Source organism: Bacidia gigantensis, assembly GCF_019456465.1.
Source record: "Bacidia gigantensis strain McMullin 20006 chromosome Unknown contig_231, whole genome shotgun sequence".
In the NCBI taxonomy this organism is placed as follows: domain Eukaryota; kingdom Fungi; phylum Ascomycota; class Lecanoromycetes; order Lecanorales; family Ramalinaceae; genus Bacidia; species Bacidia gigantensis.
The window spans coordinates 581,097-600,286 of record NW_025408598.1 but is presented as its reverse complement, the minus strand read 5'-3'; the positions used below and the strand labels follow the sequence as shown (position 1 = coordinate 600,286).

The 19,190-nt window shown below is 48.8% G+C and overlaps 8 protein-coding genes across 8 annotated transcripts; 3 read left to right on the top strand and 5 right to left on the bottom strand.

Annotated features, from left to right (window-relative positions):
* Positions 1–181: 181 nt before the first annotated feature.
* On the bottom strand, positions 182–1,381 carry KY384_004190 (uncharacterized protein; the record flags this gene model as incomplete). Its single annotated transcript, XM_044812696.1, has 3 exons — positions 182–295; positions 346–451; positions 501–1,381. The coding sequence occupies 3 exons, from the start codon at positions 1,379–1,381 to the stop codon at positions 182–184; spliced, it is 1,101 nt and encodes a 366-aa protein (XP_044670116.1).
* A 76-nt stretch (positions 1,382–1,457) lies between these two features.
* Positions 1,458–4,793, bottom strand: KY384_004189 (uncharacterized protein; the record flags this gene model as incomplete). Its single annotated transcript, XM_044812695.1, has 5 exons — positions 1,458–2,396; positions 2,448–3,968; positions 4,015–4,252; positions 4,393–4,666; positions 4,712–4,793. 5 exons carry the CDS (start codon positions 4,791–4,793, stop codon positions 1,458–1,460), a joined length of 3,054 nt encoding a protein of 1,017 aa, XP_044670115.1.
* Positions 4,794–5,259: 466 nt separating this feature from the next.
* KY384_004188 (uncharacterized protein) lies at positions 5,260–7,755 on the top strand (the record flags this gene model as incomplete). The annotated part of the gene is made up of 6 exons (XM_044812694.1): positions 5,260–5,286; positions 5,359–6,015; positions 6,062–6,151; positions 6,215–6,237; positions 6,722–7,472; positions 7,525–7,755. 6 exons carry the CDS (start codon positions 5,260–5,262, stop codon positions 7,753–7,755), a joined length of 1,779 nt encoding a protein of 592 aa, XP_044670114.1.
* An 888-nt stretch (positions 7,756–8,643) lies between these two features.
* Positions 8,644–11,637, top strand: KY384_004187 (uncharacterized protein; the record flags this gene model as incomplete). Its single annotated transcript, XM_044812693.1, has 1 exon — positions 8,644–11,637. One exon carries the CDS (start codon positions 8,644–8,646, stop codon positions 11,635–11,637), a length of 2,994 nt encoding a protein of 997 aa, XP_044670113.1.
* Positions 11,638–12,058: 421 nt separating this feature from the next.
* Positions 12,059–13,099, bottom strand: KY384_004186 (uncharacterized protein; the record flags this gene model as incomplete). The annotated part of the gene is made up of 5 exons (XM_044812692.1): positions 12,059–12,234; positions 12,330–12,491; positions 12,555–12,915; positions 12,969–13,002; positions 13,053–13,099. The coding sequence occupies 5 exons, from the start codon at positions 13,097–13,099 to the stop codon at positions 12,059–12,061; spliced, it is 780 nt and encodes a 259-aa protein (XP_044670112.1).
* A 226-nt stretch (positions 13,100–13,325) lies between these two features.
* On the top strand, positions 13,326–14,095 carry KY384_004185 (uncharacterized protein; the record flags this gene model as incomplete). The annotated part of the gene is made up of 3 exons (XM_044812691.1): positions 13,326–13,362; positions 13,417–13,697; positions 13,748–14,095. The coding sequence occupies 3 exons, from the start codon at positions 13,326–13,328 to the stop codon at positions 14,093–14,095; spliced, it is 666 nt and encodes a 221-aa protein (XP_044670111.1).
* A 1,499-nt stretch (positions 14,096–15,594) lies between these two features.
* On the bottom strand, positions 15,595–16,159 carry KY384_004184 (uncharacterized protein; the record flags this gene model as incomplete). Its single annotated transcript, XM_044812690.1, has 2 exons — positions 15,595–15,671; positions 15,739–16,159. 2 exons carry the CDS (start codon positions 16,157–16,159, stop codon positions 15,595–15,597), a joined length of 498 nt encoding a protein of 165 aa, XP_044670110.1.
* An 882-nt stretch (positions 16,160–17,041) lies between these two features.
* KY384_004183 (uncharacterized protein) lies at positions 17,042–18,412 on the bottom strand (the record flags this gene model as incomplete). The annotated part of the gene is made up of 1 exon (XM_044812689.1): positions 17,042–18,412. One exon carries the CDS (start codon positions 18,410–18,412, stop codon positions 17,042–17,044), a length of 1,371 nt encoding a protein of 456 aa, XP_044670109.1.
* Between the last annotated feature and the right edge of the window lie 778 nt (positions 18,413–19,190).

The window sequence follows — 19,190 nt, the reverse complement described above, 5'->3', positions numbered from 1 at the left end:
CAAATCTTTGAGTCGATCATTCTACAAATACATGTGTTGCTGATATCTCAAGGACGTCAATGGATTCCCAAAACTCACAGCAAACGTTTCGAATCACCAGCATATGCCTAATCTATTTGCACCATATGAATTCTACGGCTGTCGTCAATCATCGCAGTTTTCTGAAGAAAATCCTTTGTCCTCAAGTACTAATAGGCTGCCTTTGATCTTCGCTTGCTGCCATGCCACCTTTGCCTGCAGGTGCTGCTTGAAAGTCTGAGAAGAAATCCTCGTTGGTCTCGAGTTCTTCTTTGACCTACGAATTGTCAGCACCGGCTACCATCAGCCCTTCGCGATTGTACTTACGATATCAAGCCCGCCGACAAGCTCACCTTGCAAATAGAGCTGTGGAAACGTCGGCCAGTCCGAGTACTCCTTCAAACCCTGCCTGACGTCGTCATCTGCAAGAATGCTGTTCACCGTCAACACGTGTTTCCTTCGCCGTGAGGTACAGCACTCACTTGAAGAATCCATATCTGACGCCCTTCTCCCTCAATAAATTCACCAATTGCTTACTGAATCCACACTGCGGCGAGCTCGGTGTGCCTTTCATGAATAGCATAACAGGCGCTGCCTTGACCAGCTCGCCCAATCTCTGATTCAACTCCTCTTTACCTCCCTCTGTGCTTGACATATCTGGCGCAGTCGCCGGATCACCGTCTTTGGGCGCATATGCGCTTAAATCCCCAGCTGGTTCAGACGCCTGTCGCTCATCATGCCCGTTCTCTCTTGGTGTTGTCTCCAATGCTGGGGGCAGCCCAAATTTACCCGTGTTGCCACTTTTGCCCGCATGTCTTTCTACAGCGTCCCGTATCTTTGAGGCATCACTTCCGCTTACACTTTCCAGCACCTTGTCGTTCTTTTGTACGACTAGAAATGGAACGGCTGTAACGTCGTACGACTCTGAAATGTCTGGCAATGCTTCTGCGTCAAGGCTGATGAAGGAAATAGTTAGTGGATCCTGCATTGGATATGAAGAGGCTAGAGTTTCTAGAATGAGACGCATTTGTTTGCAGGGTGCTGCCCATGGCGTGTGGAAGGATATGACGGCGAGAGTAGAGGGAGGCAATGAAGAAACATTGTCGTGGAAGGCGGAATCTGAGGTTATGTCTGTGATTTTCGACATTTGATGAAAGATTGCTTTACAGTCGGAGAGCTTTACAGTCGGAGAGGCTTGAACCGCAGTGGCTTCGATGTACGGGTCAATGCACGATCTTGTCATTGAGGCTCTTTCTACGATGACGCCATTTCTTACTGAGGCGACGGTTAGCCTTGGCAAGCCTCGCCTCAACCATGCAAAAGGAATCCCACGATCGCGCGAATTCCAAGCGTTGCGAGACATATGCGACAGTAAGTACTCACTAGTTCTCAAAATCAGGTTCATAACACTATATATCATTCTCCGCCGCTGTTGAGCCTCAGTCACTATCGGGTTCATCCATGTTTGACCAAACAGCTCTGCAATCGACCGCTTCTTTCCTGACATCCCTTTTCGGGTCATCTAAACTATTGATCAAACCCCTTATTACTTTGCTCTTGTAGGGAAGAAGAGTGCTATCTTTTATCTTACCCGGAAAGGATTCCAAACAACGAAGCGCATTGAGTCTCACGCTCTGATTATTTCTCTGCGGATCTGCAGTCGCTCGTAACAATTGCGTGACCATCGTGCTAATATGCGTCTCGATAGTCGCAGGACTCTCTTGACTAACAATCGTCAATGTCTGGATTGTTGCTGCTTTAACATCGGGTTCTTCGAGCTGAAGACTTTGCAGTAGAAGCGGTAGCAGAGTATCCATGCCTTGCATGGTTACTTCGGTGGGCATGTATTTCAGAATTCCTGATATAGCAATCAGAAAATTTGGCTTTGTGAAGCTCTCTGCATGTCGGAAAGCCTCTGCAATTTTGGGGACGCAAATGCTGAAAACTTTCTGCCGCGCAAGTAATCTCATCGTCGCTCCATTTTCTTTTGATGCCATTTCATCCGGCGAGAGTAGGAGGCTGAAGCCTTGTGCAACGGCTGATCCATGAATGTTATCAGACAGAAGGGTAAGCAATCGCTCTAGGCTTTCGTCGATTTTATAAGATCGAAGGATAAGTGCTTTCGATATCCAAAAGAGTGCTCGGATTTTATTTTCCAACGATGTGGTGTTATTCACGAGGCCGGAAACGAGGTTTTCTATTATCCATGTCGTGCACTCAATGGCTTTCGATGTCATAAACTTGTTAGCTATCAGAAACGTTTGTCTCAAGATCGCTTGTCGTATGGCTGGAACTTCTTCAGCTGTAGCCATTCGGACGAGCTCTGAGAGTAGATCCCCTGCCGAGGTTTGGCTATCATCTGTGAATTGAGGCTTCGCCTGAATAATATCAGTCTAGGAAGTGAAGGGCGTTGGAGATTTGCTACCTACATCTTGAGCTACACCAGCCATGATAGCTGTAGAAAGAATCATTGTAGACATTTCATTGCTTGATGCGCCATGTCTGAAAAGAACAGGTTGGAAGGTTCCGTCTTCGATGAATAGTGTGTAGCATTGAAGTGCTACTGACTGCTGTTTGTGTCGGTCTAGGGCGCGTACGACAATAACAATCAGTCTACCCAATGTTTCCAGCACCGGTAGTTCGCTCAATGCGGCCGATCGAGTTTTCCCTGAGGCAGCATGCACCGCTCGCGTCGTTAGAGCAACCACAATGTTCTCGAGGTAAAATTGAAGGTTGATATCAGAAGAAAGATCTCGCCGAGACAAAACATAATGAAGTGTGGACAGTATAGCTTGAGGATAGCTGGGCGCACCAGCTTTGTCAAGCACTGAGTCTAATCGATTGAGGAGACGACGGATGAGCGTGTCTGCCACAAATCTGTCGACACTCAGTTGCGCCAGGCCTTCGAGAGTAATCAAATAGTCATGATCGAGTGGAGGACTAGAATCTGGAAGTCTTGCCATGAACGCTGGAAATGTAATATTCATAATCAACTGGGGATGCAGTCGAGATATTTCAACTAAAGCTCGTACGGCTTCTTGCTTGAGGTCATCCCGTCCAGTTGAGTCTTCGTCAAGTATGATCTCATTGAGATATTGAACAACCATTCCGATTTCGTTCTCCTGCAGATATTTACGGAGTATGCAGAGTCGCAATAGGGCTTTGAGCGCGACCACGCGAAACGAGATCTCTTCTCTGGATGCGGCCATCAATGCTTGACTTGTCAATTCAAATAGACGGTCCTTGAAAGGTGTCAGGGGATTTTCCAAGTTCGTCTCGGGTGCTAAAATCGCCAACGTGCCGTAAACGGTAATGGACGAGTCAAGAAGTTGGACAAGAACCTCTAGAAGAGCTCTCTGCTTCGGTACTATCTCGGCATCTTGGTACAATGTCGAAAGAGATGGAAAAACTGATCTTGCTACGAGATGGAAGGCATGCGGAGATGCGATACTTATCGCACTTAAAATCTGGCCTGCGGGCTTCGCTTGCTTGTGCTGCGGTTCCTGTAGCTGCTCGTTACACTCTTTTGTAATTGGCCGAATGAATGTCGCTAATGGAGTCTTTGGATCTGTCGACTCCAGATCTCGACCAAGCCGAACCGCTATCGATTGCAGAGCTCTTAAAGATTCTTCTGCCAGTATTTCCTCTTGCACATTCAAGATTTCATATTTCAACGAATCCCACAATGTGACAGAGTAATTAGAAATGGTAGTGAGACCATATGATGATGCACAAGCCGCAATCGTCTGCAAGATATCTTTCTTAACATTTGGGGATGTCGAGTCAAGCTTGTCTAAAAGCTGAGGAAATGCGTAAGGAGCGAAATACCCAGAAGCTGCAATGCAGTCTCGAAGGCGGGTTTTCAGATCTTGCGCGGTGATTCCGTACGGGTCACCTGGTGGAGGTCTGAACGTAATCGGAAAGTAGCAGAATACTGAATCGAACAATGTCTGAAGAACATCAGCAACTCTTCTCTGTGAATCAAGGATTCAGCACCTCCGCATGTCCAGCTATATCCCATTCTACCATGATAACTTTGAGGATGGAGAAAACCACCATAAGGTTCCTGGGGTCTTTTTCACCAGATACTAGATCTGTTATGCCAACGATGGCTTCATCACCCAACTTTTCTACATCTTTGCGATATCTTAACAGCAACCCGCTCAGAAGATCAAGAACTTGTAATCTTTGCAGCTGTGGTCGTAATTGCAAATCTTGAAAGTGTTCATTGATCCTAGATAAGTCAGCAGCCCATACCTGATGCATATTGTGCGCTTTGAGAGGCAATGATAGTAGCATAGGTCACAGGTATCTCTTTATTCTCAAGGCAAAGACAACACCAGCCGATAGCAACAAGCTGATTCACTTACTCACGCTCTGAACGTCAAGACTGCCATACCACCGTTAAACCGCTCCGTTAGATGTAGCGATTTGAGCCCTCCGACGGCTCCTCCATCTTCAATTCGATCGCACAGGAACTGGCACAGGACTTGTGTCTGCTGTCTTGAGAGGTATTTAGGGGAAAGTTCGCCGATAACGCGCGTAAGGTAATCAATTGTTCTAGCCCTCTTCGTGGTCTCTTCATCATTGATGTATTCTCCCAATGACTGGACAAATTCAATCAGCGTTGTCTTCCTGCTTTCGAGAGCTTTGTATGTCAGTGATGGTCGCAATCCACAAAGGAAATAGTTACCTTTCGCAGAGTCTCTAGCTATTTCACTTGCTTTGTCATCATTGTGCTCGACAGTGAGAAGAAATTGTTGCACTGCAGACATGGCGGTGTAAACTATGTCGAAGAACGTGTGCTTCAATTCGAAAAATGCAAATGCGTCACAATAAGTTATCGATAAGCTTGCCACTAGGCTATTAATAGTTAAAACCAGCTCAGGGGGTTTTTCCAATCGGCTTCCGCTTGTAGATTTGAGCGATTTCTCTAGTCAATTGCCCTGGTGAAGTTATTGTTGTGAAAATTGGATGCGGGTGGAAGGATCTTTGTGATTAGGTTTACAGGTCTATTCTGTTGCAGTCGATGGCGATTTGAACATATATTCATCCACTGCTTGACAGAATGAATCCTGACGAGGGGAATGTTGTTACTCCCTCTTGCAAGACTATCCTGGCAGGCACTGTCGCGAGGGCCCTCCTGATTGAGGTATCGAAAAGCCTCAGATCTCTTTCAAGGACTCCCCTCTTGGTAGGCTTCTTGGCCAACAAGGACCCAGCAGCACGCAGTTACGCTGAATGGACAATGCGAACATGTCAGGAAAAGTAAGCAGGCACGCAATTATGACTTGGCTAGAGCATTTGTGCCATGCTCTGCATCATACGTTGCGTTAGTAGCTCCATCTGATATTGTCTTTTTCCAGCGCCGTGGGATTTGAGCTGAGAGTGTCTGACCGTGATGATCTCGAGAATCGCTTGATTGAAGCAAACAAAGACGATAGTATTGACGGCGTCATTGTCTATTATCCTATATTTGATAATCGTCAAGATCAGTATCTTCAGCAATTACCTGACATCACTAAAGATGTGGAAGGGCTAAGCCACAGATACATCTTCAAATTGTACCATAATGAGAGATATCTTGATCAAGCTCGGATACAAAAGAGCATTCTTCCATGCACGCCACTTGCCATAGTGAAGATTTTGGACTATTTGAGCGTCTATAACAACATTCTTGCATTTGGTAACCGTCTCTTTGGTCGCACGATAACTGTGGTAAACCGCAGCGAGACGGTTGGCCGGCCCCTAGCAGCCATGCTCGCTAACGACGGAGCATCAGTATACAGCGTCGACGTTACATGTGTGCAACAGTTTACCCGAGGACATGGGATCAAGCAAAGAATGCATGAGGTTGTTGACAAGCAAGGATGGACATTGCAGGAGTGCCTTCGCACAAGCGATGTGGTGATCGGCGGTGTCCCAGGAAAGTCCTTCAAGATTCCGACTGACCAGCTAAAGGATGGCGTCGTTTGCATTAATTTTTCTACTGAGAAGGTTAAGCTTCCTACACGCCCTTTCGACGATCAGCTGACATGAACAGAATTTTGATTGTGATGTCAAAAGTAAAGCCTCCATATTCGTTCCCAGCATCGGCAAGGTGACCATTGCAATTCTCATTCGTAATCTTGTGGTAAGGTTGACCTTTCACCTATATCAATGATAAAGGCGTCGACTAAGGTCACTCAGCGTTTAGCTGAAAACAGGGAAAAACCACCAGTCTCTTGAGCAAATGGTTCCTTGTGTGTCTGTTGCGAGTACCTTGCGATCATAAAATAGAGCAATGCGCATTCATCCCATCGTCTTGATCGGAACCTTTCATGCACAATCTGGTGGGTCTGAAGGAGGAAGCGTAACCTTCAGTATGTATATTCAAGAGCATAGCAAATCAAAATCAAGCTGAACAACTTGGCCCTTCGAAAATGCCACGGAACACATCTTGAACAACCCTGTAGCCGCACCTCTGCCCGGTAGACCTGGTCATTCGATGGACTTCAATGCCCACTAAGCGTCTTGATTCCACACACATGCGCTAAGAAGGAAACTTTACCCGAGCTCGTGAAAACTTTCCGTGCACGAAATCGCTTTCTTGTGCTTCAAAGCACTTTTCGACCGACGTCAACTAGTCATCATGCTTCCTTTGCAACAAATGTAGGGCATGGACCAAAGTCCATAACACGCGAAAATGCTAATGTGGCCCAAGAAAACCCAAGACTGCGCGCTCAAAGCGCGAATTCGAAAAGCGCGAGCCTCAACAAGTCGAAAATTCCAAAACGGCCCTCTTCCTACGCTACACTAAGTCCTCTGATCTCCTCAATTCACTCGCCAAAGACCTCCACACCCTCAAAATTCCCGATGCTATTCAATTCAAGAAGGGGAACGCCATCCACCCTTTCGAGGACCCATCATCTCTAGAATTCTTCTCTCAGAAGAACGATGCCGCGTTCCTCGTGCTTGCTAGTTCTAGTAAGAAGCGACCACACACACTCACGTGGATAAGATGCTTTAGTGGGAAGATACTGGATATGTTGGAGCTATCCGTTGTGCAAGAAACCGCGAGATGTATGGCGCAATTCAAGGGGCCGAAATGTGGGTATAATGTTAAGCCTATGCTGGCGTTCTCAGGGACTGCGTGGGATGATTCTAGTCGGACGGAGTATGTATTGGCAAAGAGCTTGTTTACAGACTTCTTTCGAGGGTCAGAGGTCGGGGAAATTGACGTTGAGGGTTTGCAATTGTTGATACACTTTAGTGTCGGGGAAGAGGGTCAGGAAGGGTTGAAGCCACAGATACAGATGCGGTGTTGGAGGATTATTACGAAAAAGAGTGCGAGTAAGGTGCCGAAGGTAGAGGTTGAAGAGATAGGACCACGAATGGACTTCAGGGTCGGGAGATCCAAGGAAGCGGAAGGGAGTATGATGAAGGAGGCGCTGAAGAGAGCGAAAGGAACCGAGGTACATCCATTCCCGACCTTTGCCCTTGAATTACGTACTGAACATGCTGCAGGCTAAGGCAAAGAAGAACATCGAGACGGATTTCGTAGGCGACAAGATGGGCAGGATCCACCTTGGACGACAGGATTTGAGCGAGCTGCAGACAAGGAAAATGAAGGGGTTGAAGAGAGCAAGGGATCAGGACGTGAGGGCCGACGGTATAGACAACGAGGACATTATCAGCCAGGATGATGATGATGAAGAAATGGGCGGCGTGGAGATCAAGAGACCCAAAACATCTTGAATCGGTGAATGTTAAAAGTGATGTCTAGCAGGGCGCTCAGGAGTTGCATTAAATCCCATCATGTTGAAGTATGTTGTCAAACAGGTCATATCACTATCTCGGTCAGTTCAGGCAGAATCTAGAAACACACGATAGCGCGGCCACGCCCGACACTTTCACAAGTAGAGAAAAGCGAGAGGGAAATAATTTTCATGCTGCTCTTCGAAATAAACGAGTTCAAAAGTGACGGGCCATCAGGATGGTATGGTATGCTTTTCTTACGCATGGAAGAACGTTAGACTAGGGACGCTTTGTTCCGGTAGTGGCGCGCCTGGCTGATGACCGATACGAGAGGCGTTGGATCGGCTTTGTGCCTGGATAAAGCTTCAATATAATGCAGAATATTAATGAATGGGCATGCAGACAACAAGGTGACTGGAAATGGCCTTCTAGAGGCCTCAGCGTCAACTGGTAGGTAAGCGCGGGCCAGGCACCCCCAGGGCGCCTCAGGAGCCAGATGTTAGCGGTGTCGATAACTATTTGATCTACGTCAGGGGTATCGGACCTGATTGATTGGCAGTGAAAAAGCATCAAAGATTTTACCTCAACTCCCCAAGACACCTTAAAATAGCTTTTGCTTGTTTTTTCAACATCCCATTCTTTCACTCTGTTCTGTAATTTCTCTTCTCAGTTTTCCATCCTGCTTCGACCTACACTCGTTTAGCATCACGGACAATCGTTTCTGCACACGCTGTAACACGCAGGGGGCATTGATTGAGGCACATTGTGCCCCACTTGATCTACCACGACACGCATAGTACCACAACACTTCCATTTCTACATCGAGACTTGGCACCTCAATCGATGTTATTTGTCTAAAGATCTCCGACAATCAATCCATCGGGCAACATGGGAACACCAAGTGACGAGCTCCCTCCACCTCAATTTACTCATCCAAATTATTCCAACAACGGAGTCTTTGACTCGGACGATGAGGGGACCCTCTCGAACGAATACGATCGGCCAGAACGAGTCCCTACAATTGATCAGCAGGGATTTCTAGGGGGCAAGACATCTCATTCGCAATCAAAGGAGCAGGAGATCAGATTAGAAGATGACTTGGCCATGCTACAAGCCGAGAGGGTGGTGTCACGTTCTCAGAGTCACGGTCCGGAGGGTCTCCATCGATCCACGACTGTACACCGTTCGAGGTCTCGCCCGGAACCGATTGACCAGTTCGATGTCAATACCAACCCAATCCATGAGAAAACCTCTGGTTTCCGACCGCCTGAGAACCCGACCGGACGAGTCGCAAAGACCTTCAAGAGGATACACGACGCGAGTTTTCTGGTACGATACTTCTGCTATATCGTACCGATCGTGGTGCTCATCTTAATCCCTCTGCTATTGGGAGCCCTGGTCTTCAGAAAATCCACTGTTGGCGGTGTGCGTTTGCTGTGGTTCTGCGTATGGCTTGAGATAGTCTGGCTCACCCTTTGGGCCGGTCGAATTCTGGCTCAGGCATTGCCTTGGCCGGTGGGCCTTCTTTCCAGCTTAGCCACAAACAATGATAAGAAATGGAGGGACATGTGCAAGCAATTGGAGCTGCCGGCCACGCTGTTCTTCTGGCAGTTGGGAGTCTTAATATCCTTCCTCCCTGTCATGATTCATCACCATCTCGAAGGTGGTCCAAAGATGCTTCACTGGGAGGGTGTCATGAACAAGGTCCTAGTCTCGATCTTCGTTGGAGCTACAATTAATTTCGCTGAAAAAATCATCATTCAGCTCATTGCCATCAGCTTTCATCTTCGCACATATGCTGATCGTATTGACATCAACAAATTCCAAATTGGCAGTCTAACCAAGTTATACGAGTATTCCAAGGAGAAGATAGCAATGGAGGACTCAGATTTCGAAGAACATACCCCGCTAGCACCCGGATCAGGGACACGAACACCGATGCAAATGCTTGACCAAGCACAGAAGAAGACTCGGAGCGCGTTTGGCAAGGTTGGTGATGCGGCTGGGAAAGTTGCGGGCGACTTTACCGGCAAGGCTGTCACTAAAAGCACACATCCATGTCAGCTTGTGTTGCTACTACTATCTTCCCCACAGCAATCTCAAGTGCTTGCAAGACGGCTTTATAGGACTTTCGCCCCGGATGATGCCGAGACTATCACAGCTGAAGAGCTCAAAAATGCCTTTGATAATGACGAAGAGGCTGACAGTGCGTTTGCTATGTTTGACAAAGACATGAATGGCGATATATCCATGACCGAATTAGAAGCTGTCTGTGTTGAAATCGGCAAAGAACGCAAAGCGATAACGGCATCTCTGAAAGATTTGGATTCGGTGGTCGCGAAATTGGACGCAGTACTTTCATTCTTTGTGTTCGTTGCAACCGTTTTGGTGCTCATCTCCCTCATCTCCACCTCGGCTGCAGGCGTTTTGACGAGTGCTGGTTCCGCCGTACTGGCGCTCTCCTGGCTCCTTTCCCAAACTGCTCAAGAGTTCCTGGCCTCCTGTATCTTTGTCCTCGTCAAGCATCCATTCGATGTCGGAGATCGGGTCACAATTTATGGCAACACTGGCACACTAGGAAAAGGTGATGACTATTTCGTCAAAGAAATCTCCTTACTGTATACCGAGTTTAAGAAGCTAGAGGGTCAGATCGTGCAAGCTCCGAACAGCTACTTGAACACCCTGTTTATCTTAAACATGCGTCGATCTGGTGGGTTAGCTGAAGCGGTGACTCTGACAGTCAAGTTTGGCACAACCATTGATCAGATTGACGAATTGAGGTCAAGACTTCTTGAGTACGTCAAGAGCGAGAAGCGCGAGTATCAGCCAAACATTTTGACGGAGATTCGAGAAGTCGTTGAAGTTCATGAAGTCAACCTCAACGTCATCTTCTTTTACAAATCTAACTGGCAAAATGAGCTACTTCGTCTACAACGCCGGAACAAGTTCATTTGTGCCATGATGATCTGTATGCAAGAAATTGGCATCGAAGGCCCTCGTCGTCGTATTCCTGGCGCGAAGGACGACACTCCGTTCTACTACACTCACTCGGGAGGCCACAGTACAGACTTTCCATCTACTGCTAGTGGCAATGGCAGAGGGAACATGAGCATGGAAGCTGGATCTGGTCCATTTTCACCCTCCAGATCTCAAGAAACAGGTTCTATACAAGACTCTGGTAACAGCATCAATCGAAATCGATCCATCATGCGTCCTCAGGGAGCTGGACGTAGGCGTGATGAGTCCGTTTCGGCAATGGGCAAGCGAGTTGACTTTTCTCTCGGCATGAAAGATGTAAGCTCAGCTGATCTTATGGATGACTTCAGCGAGAACATCCAACCCAAACTTCCCAATATGCGAAGAAGCTCCGCTTCGCGAGCCCGTGATGCACGTGATCGTATAATCGAGGAAGATGACGCTCAGCGGACGCGCCAATCTAAGGAAGGCGGCCGCTTTTCCATTGATCGCTCGACTTCTCGTGCGAGCGGGAGTCGCTCACGATTTGGCGTCAGGCGTGCCGAGACTGCAGGCTCTACAGCCTCCCATGGCCATCGTAATCGCTTTTTCTCTCGCTCTAAGCAACGTGGTGACAACCATGATGAGGAAGAAGGCTTCATACAGCAACCTATGGCCGATATCCCAGAACTACCCCGTTCAGCAGCCACGAGGACTGACGCTCGCATGGTTAGCCCATTGGCAATTCGACCGAGTAACGACACTGGCTTTTCTAGCCTACAACTAAGCGGTGGACCCGTGCAGCCTACAAGTAGCAATGGCGGAGGAGGTGCAGGACCAGCAGCATTCAATGATAGAATGCATCTAACACATCCCGCGGAGCGCGATATTCATGCCCAGGATTTCGAAATGAGAAGACTCACATAGACCTTGATATGACGGATGAAGAGCATTTTGAAGCATAGAAGAGCGACATCAGCGATCTCTGAATGGATAGACATGCATTTTTGCGGTGTTCTAACATGTCTGGAATGACTATAGATATATTAGACTGGACGGCGAAGCTAGCGATTGTGATATACAGTCAAATCTAAAATTCTCAAAGCATCTTGCCCAAATTTTCTCGCTCTTATGCTCTTTTCAGCGTGATTAGATCCTGGCACTGTTCATCTCAGCCAAGGAAAAGGACGAGTAACTACATTTGATGTACCGACGTAGGCATAAGTTGGGGCTCAGCGGTATATGATGTAGGGGGTACGGCATATCGAAGGTTCATTGTGTTAATGACATAATCAGCGCATGTGCAAATCAGCTACGGTGGTAGGAAAAGACAAGGAGACTCAACGATCTATTTTGCATTTGTAAGTATCCTATCCTCCACCCCATCTAGTATATACTCATGCTCTATGACCTCGAGGTTCTCTACCTCGGCGAGAAACGCCTTGTCTGGGTCCTGACCCGGCTGAAACATATTGTTCGCACCGGGATTCATCTGTGCCATTTGCTGGGCCATTTGGTTGGCGGCTACATCAATCAGCTCGTTTCCGAGTCTCAAGGCACTTCAGATCGAAGATTTCAAGAGAAGGAGGACGAAAAGAGGGCAAGAGAAAGCAGCTTACCATTGTCATCGCCGAGGATGAAGATGAAGACGGATTGCAGGCCAAAGAGGTTCAGAAAGTACCACGATAGACTCGATACCCATCGGACGTCCAAGTCGCGTGTCATGACCCCGGACTGCAGCATGGACTTGAAGCGAAGGGTTAGAGGAAAGGGAAGTTTCACTATCCCTCGTTAGCAAGCTATCTCCTACCTCTCCCGCATGCATTGTGGTACGTAGCACTCACTGATAACAAAGCCCGCAAAAAAGGCATTGATCCACCCCATTATCAACGTCTGCGGTATCATCATCGCCATGTTTCCCTTCATCATTCCCATCATACCCTCCATGGCTGCGGGATCAGTCATAGGGTTCCCTTGTGGCTTTCCCCTGTTTTCCGGATCTTTAAGAAATGTGCCATCTTTGTAATTTTGCACGAGATAGTCTTTGCGGATGTTGAAAGCGGCGCGAGAGATAACAGAGGAGTTGTTGCGCAGATTCATGCCGCGGGCGAGGGAGCGTTGTTCACGGAGCTCAGGGAGACTTTGCTTTTTTGGAGTCGTGGCTAGCAGAATTGTTGCGTAGTGCCGGAGTACGCCGGTGAGGATCTGGTCATCCTTAGCTCTAGTAGCTTCAAGAAAGGACGGTGTGTATGACATACCATTACTACAGTGATGGGAAAGAGGATCCAGTAGCTGTTGAAATTGTCAACAAGATTAGAGCTGAGGCAGCTCGATCATCTTACAAGAGAGCAGGATCCCGCGGGATGGTCTGAACTGGAGGTCCAGCCATGTCTGGCTTGACGGTATCTAACAACGCTCAACCGAGAGCAAGTATGGTCGGATCACAGTCGTTGCTGGTCGATCTATAGCCCGTAGCGTTGTTCTTTCTTGCGGCCGCAGCTCACACACGGTGACCGGCGTTCAGCTAGGCGCGACAGCCCATGTGGCTTTTTGGGCTTTTGGGGTAAGGTCCACGATTCGCAAAGAAATCGCAATCCCAACTATTGGTATCCAAGATGGCTGCGCCCAAAATTGCAAAGTATTCCCTCTCTGGTCAGTGCTATCTTGCGACTATAACCCTAGGCCTGCGTAGCTGACATGAAGCAGAGCTCAAGAACACCACCGATGATGCCCTGCCGAATTACCTCAATTCCCTCAAGTTCAATCAAGCACACTTCCTCACCGATGTGAAATTAGCGCTAGGATACTCGGCGGTCACAATCGCTGGTGTGTTGTTCTATGCAGACTGGAAGCTCGGCTGGGACGCGACCAAAGGCGCTACTCTCTGGGCTGTCATGGCCTACTTTACGCTCAATTCAATACTGACATTCTGGATATGGGGGGTCGAACGGGGAAAGGTCTACTCTGGAGAATTCAATGGCACACTCGTATGCTTCAAAGTACGTATCCAAAAGACAATGACTGATCCGCCCGCCAGATATCCGTTGCTTCGAGTACAACAAAATATACACCACTCTACGACATTACTGTAAGGCTACAGTCGCCGATGAAAGAAGAAACAAATTTGAAACTATCAGCCCCATTCACACGATGGTTCGATGCTGATGGCTGCTTTATTGCTAAGCCGTTCCAGCAATGGCTGTCCACTGAAGTGCCCCTAATCGGGCAGGCGGACCCAAAAAGCAAACAGGGCAAAATTGAAGGTACGAACGGAGGGATTCAAGTCGCTGAGGCTGTACTCATACACCAGAATGAGACGCCTAAGAAAGCTACTGGGCACAGCGAGGGAACACCGAGTACGAGGTCGAGGAAAGGTAAAAAGTGATTCTGTGCGATTTGTATGATAGGACCTAAGCATTCTGTGACAAGCGTTCTGGTCACTAAGTATTCGCAATTCCTTTTGTGCCCCGAATCCTTTCATCAATCTGGGATGACATTCTACCTTCGCCTCACGGAGCTAAGCGGACAAGCCTCGATACACACACGCTGGGGCCTGTGACACGCAAATTTCTACTAGCAGTGATCAAATGTGTGGACTGGGTTAGGTAAAGCGTCTCACAAACAGGAAGACCTTGCTCTTTCAAGACAATATTGTATCTTGCCAGCTCTTTGAAATGGAGACAAACGCATGGTAGACCCTTTCGATCCAGACTTATTGGTCTAGGACCTATTTCACTGGGCGGCCTCATAGTCAATGAAAATACCAATCAAAAGGAAGCATTGACAGGCTCCAAGTCTTGTGTGGGAGCAGTGTTGATGCAAGATTGCTCAGGACTCTCAATCTCAGCAATATAACCGTGTCACAGTCCCTTCGTTGCAGAGCTTTGGTGTCCCTCGAAATCTGAGATTGTTCTCGTTCACTCATCCGCAGGATTATTTGCATTGTCTTTCCTTTCTCTTCTCCATTCACTGTTAGTTAAAAGACCCTGTAGAAAGTTAATGAGACACTCATTGGGCGGAGGCTGGACAATCTTTCATGCTCGTCAGCTCCCCCTCGAGCGACTGAGGCTTCTTTTGAAAAGGAAGCCTGTTTTTGCGCATCCTCAACATGTCCTCTGCTGTGTTCTGTTTCAGTGACCTTAATCCTGGTGCAATGTCCTCTTTCCAAGTTCGCGATCGTACCTTGAGCAATGTTTTCTCCTCAAGAGTGACTTTCGTCCAACAAGTCACAGCCCTGCTGTATCTCCATATCTCTTCTTCCATCCCCAGACCGCTTCCTACTCTTGCTGCCTCTCTTACTCTGCTCCATTCACTAAGGCTAAGCTTTAGAACTTTGCCCTCTCAACAAGCCTTTCCTCTTTGATAATTGGTCCTTCCTCTTTGCCGCTTGAATCCGCCCTCTGCCTCCTAAGAGCAAATCATTGTCTGTTCGACACTAGCGCTCTTCGCCCTGCAAAAGGATCAACTTCCAATGGAAGAAAGAATTCAGAGACGTAAGTTCTCAAATGGTACTCGGGGTGCCAAGTTTCCTGCTCTCTTTTCCAGTGCGAGGCTGGAAGTATTTCAAAATGTTATAAATCTTCATTTTCGGTCAACGCCGAGCTTGCAAGAAATCAAGATTAGGTACTTCGAGAAAAGAGAATGTCTATAAATTATAGTGGAACGAGTTGAGCAATACCGAGGGTGACTAGGGCAAAAAGAGACGACGCGATAATGGCAGACATAGAGACGATAGAGGGTGATAATTTTTTTCTTTCATGAAAACATTCAACAAGACTTTGGAGCCTTGAGCATCATCTACGCTACCAACCTTGAGAACGCCATCCCTCGACGTCCCATCGAGCCCATCAAATGCCAAACACAAGCCTACCCAAATCCATCCCCTCATATGAAATTGTGGGCCGAATTTCGACTCCCCAGCAGTTGCAGCGCACTCTCGAAAGCCTGCACAACCTTGATATCTGCGCGCGCACAAGTCAGCACCCCGTTGCCTCCTCAAACCCCCAAAATTCAGGACGATAGACTCACAGTGCTGCCTCTTCGCCTCCAAACTCTCTTCGCTGCCCTGCGTAAAGGCTATCCTGGTTCTCAACCTCTTCGCCGCCCGTTCCTCATCATGCACGCTTATCGTGCTCGCCCACGCCTTGAAAACCTCTCCCCACCCTTTCCATTCCTCCCAGATGCCATCCTCCTCCGCGCGAAACGCCTCCATGCGTTTCGAGAACTGGTCTTCCAACTCCGCCCAGTCGTAATTCTCCAATTTCACTTGCGGGTCCATCTCCAAGCTGTCAACGCCCGGGTCTAGATTCATGGTGTTGCGAGTGGATGGGTTGGGCGTGGTGTCGTCTTCGTCTGTGAATCTGTACTTGTTTTCTTCATTGGACATGTTGCGACCCCCGCCGTCGACAGGTTTTCGTGACAGAGAGGAGGGGGATAAGGCTTGTGACATGATGTGAGGAGAGTTGGCGCGGCGGATGGGGTCGGCGCTGGGAGAGCGGATAGTGCCTATACGGGTGGTGGCGGAGTCGGAGGAAGACTGTGGGGAGCGCACGCTGTCTGAAGAGGGAGAGCGGGGGGAGTGGTGTGTTTGCAATTTTGGTTGCTGGCCGAGGAGTCTGTTCATCGCGAGGGACAGGGCGGGGCAAGAGTTTTATGCAGGAGGTAGGGGAGTGAGATCGGGAGGATTGCGGGGGGGAAGGGGGAAAAGGGGGGTGGGTGTTAGGTCTGTATGGAGGATTCTCGCCACAGGTACCGCCCAGAAAGCAGAAAGCCGCAGCATGCACCGAGAATGTCGCAGGGGGAATTGCTGCCGTAAGCAATCAATTGCTTGGAAAGGCCATTCCTCATCCTTATCCCTTGTATAATGCCTAATCCTTGCGTTTGATGTGCATGCTTCTAGGCGCTCTGGGCCGACCATCGTGTGACTGGCTGGAACCCCCTGAGGCGGCAAAGCAGAGCGACAGAGGAGGAGGAGGAGGAGGAGGAGAGGTTTCAGACTGCACGGGCATGACTATTGGGCGCATTCGCACGTGCCGCGGGAATGTCGCACCAAAGTGTGAGGCATTTCGCAAGCCTTTCAATAATCTTCCTAATGGCTGTAGTATTGCTATGTGCTGTATCTGGTTGAGATAAATATATACGAGAAAGTCTAGCCAAATCTAGATGGGTTTTCACCCTGAGGTGGTTGGGTATCCTAAGAACCAAGATGCAAGATACTCAAAGCCTGGGCATTTCAAGGCCCGGCAGTCCATGTGAACGTTCCAATCAGTCGTGCCTCTCATCAGATTTCCAACAATGCTGCAAATGAGTGTTCGTCATGCCTTACATTTCATTATTTTGGTTTGACGACCGCCGAACCTGCGCTTTTCAACCGACCGAGATCCTGCTCGATGATACCTCTCTTTCTTCGGACCAGTTCTTCTCTCTTCGCAATCAGCTCCTCCATATTCCTCGCCGCTCTCCGCTTCTGTTGCCGAGCATACTTCAGTCGCTCCATCACTTTACGGAAGCCGTCAAGCAGCAGATCACCACACTCTTCATATTGATCAATGGTGAGAGAAGAGAAGAAACCCCGAGCGCGCAACTCGCGATCTTTGTGGCTCTTGTCTTCGTAGATTTGTTGTAGCCGATCCGAGAGGCCAAGATTGGGGTTGGGAAGATCAAACTGAGCAAGGATCTTCGCAGCCCCAGGGACATGATCAAAGGACTCGTCTTTCAGTTGTTGGTAGTTCATGTCGGCCAATCCGTGTATGCTGTAATCCAGATCTCGGGATCGCTTCAGGTTGCGACTGCGGCCTTGTCCTGAGCCGCTATCACTGGTGTTGACCGAGTCGGTAGGGCTACTGTCATTACTCAGAGTGTGTGCGACCTTAGTTGGGCCTTGCGGAACAGATTCGTTACGTGCGTGATTATCAAATCGTCCTTGGTATGCTTGTTGCGTCAAAATCTGTGCTGGTGAAGGTAGGTGCTTATTAGTGTTCGAGGCCGCGTTCACGCTATCTTGTCGTGTTGGCGGTCTTTGACGATCCTTCAGTAATTGTACCGCTCTTGACTCCTTTGTGTCGGGCAATGGCTTTGATGTTGACAGTATGGAGTCTTTACGGGATTGCTTGGGGGTGTCTTTGCCATATCCATCCCAATGATCTCCCGTACCAAAGTAGCGATCATCTTCTGTCACCGACCTGCTTCTGCGCCGCCGCAGATCGTCCTGGGCATCTCGTGGCCTGAGAGCGAGGTGCTTATTCAAGGCCGGCGACAAGGCTGGAGACTCATTCTCTTCATACAAGGATGACTGATCCATATCGAAGCCGGTGGCGGATGCGCGTGTGTTACTGGGGATGTTATCAGTGGTGGCGGAGCGGAGCGGGGCTGGCCGGTAGCGGCTTTCCTGGTCGGTGCTGTTTCCTCGCGTGGTGTAGTCCTGGTTCGATGCGTCAGATCCACCGTGCTTCCGCAAAGCTGGATGAGTCCAATTTCCAGGCTCGACGTCGTTGAATTTGGAATGCAGTGGCCTATTTCCGGTCTGATCGTACCGGTTCTGGAGAGAGCTCGCTTGTTGTTTTTGCGGTAGTGGAGGTGATATGGAGTAGTTCATAGAGTGCATCTTACTGCTCTCTTCCGAAGACGGGGCTGTTGGGCTGGGGCCGACGCCGTCGTCTTTGATGTATCCCCTGCCGTTGAGAAACTGTCGAAGTGCTGCCATACGGTGTGTAAGTCAAAGATCCAAGGAGTACCTGCAATTGCATGTGGCTGGTAGAGAGAGTGTAGGAGAGAAACAGCCAGCTGTATTCGAAGAAGGGAAACAACAGGCACAAGCAGTACGTACCCAGTACGGCGTGAGGAAGAGGCAGGACAGGAGGGTGGCAAGGAAAGCGGCAGGATATATGTCAGAGTCGAGACGGAGCAGAGTCAAGCGCTTCAAGGACCTATTCTGGAACGACAAGTGGTGGAGAGATGGAATGGGTGAGGAAAGAGGCGGGGCAGAGGCCCTTTTTCGACCAGTGCTTCATGTTAATGGTCGGTATGGGGGATGCTGGGCCTTCTGAAACTGCTAGACCACGGCGCAGAGGACAGGCAGGGAGGGCAATTTCAGGAAGCGGGTAGCTTGGCCATGTGCATCTTTGGAGTCTGGATCCGGCTTCGATCTTCAGTTAGAGATGTGGCAGGTGTGGTGGTGTCCGTGAGTAGTGGATGTTACAAGTTGACGCTATCGTGAGTGGAGGGATTAGTGTTGCCCCTAATGCGCCCCTATGCCCCCCGGGCCCCCTAAGAGAAGGGAGGTGATCGTGCCGCCGCCAAGCACGCAGGGGCCCAGGCCTTAACGGCAGTCTAAGCAGCCTCTAAGCACTCTCTAGGGGCCACACAAATGACATATGTATGGGTCGCCAAAAATACATCCGGCCAATGCACTCTAGTTCCAGATTATCTGCGCGTACAAGAGCAAGAGGTGCGAAATCTGTACCAGTCTCACACATGCTCGG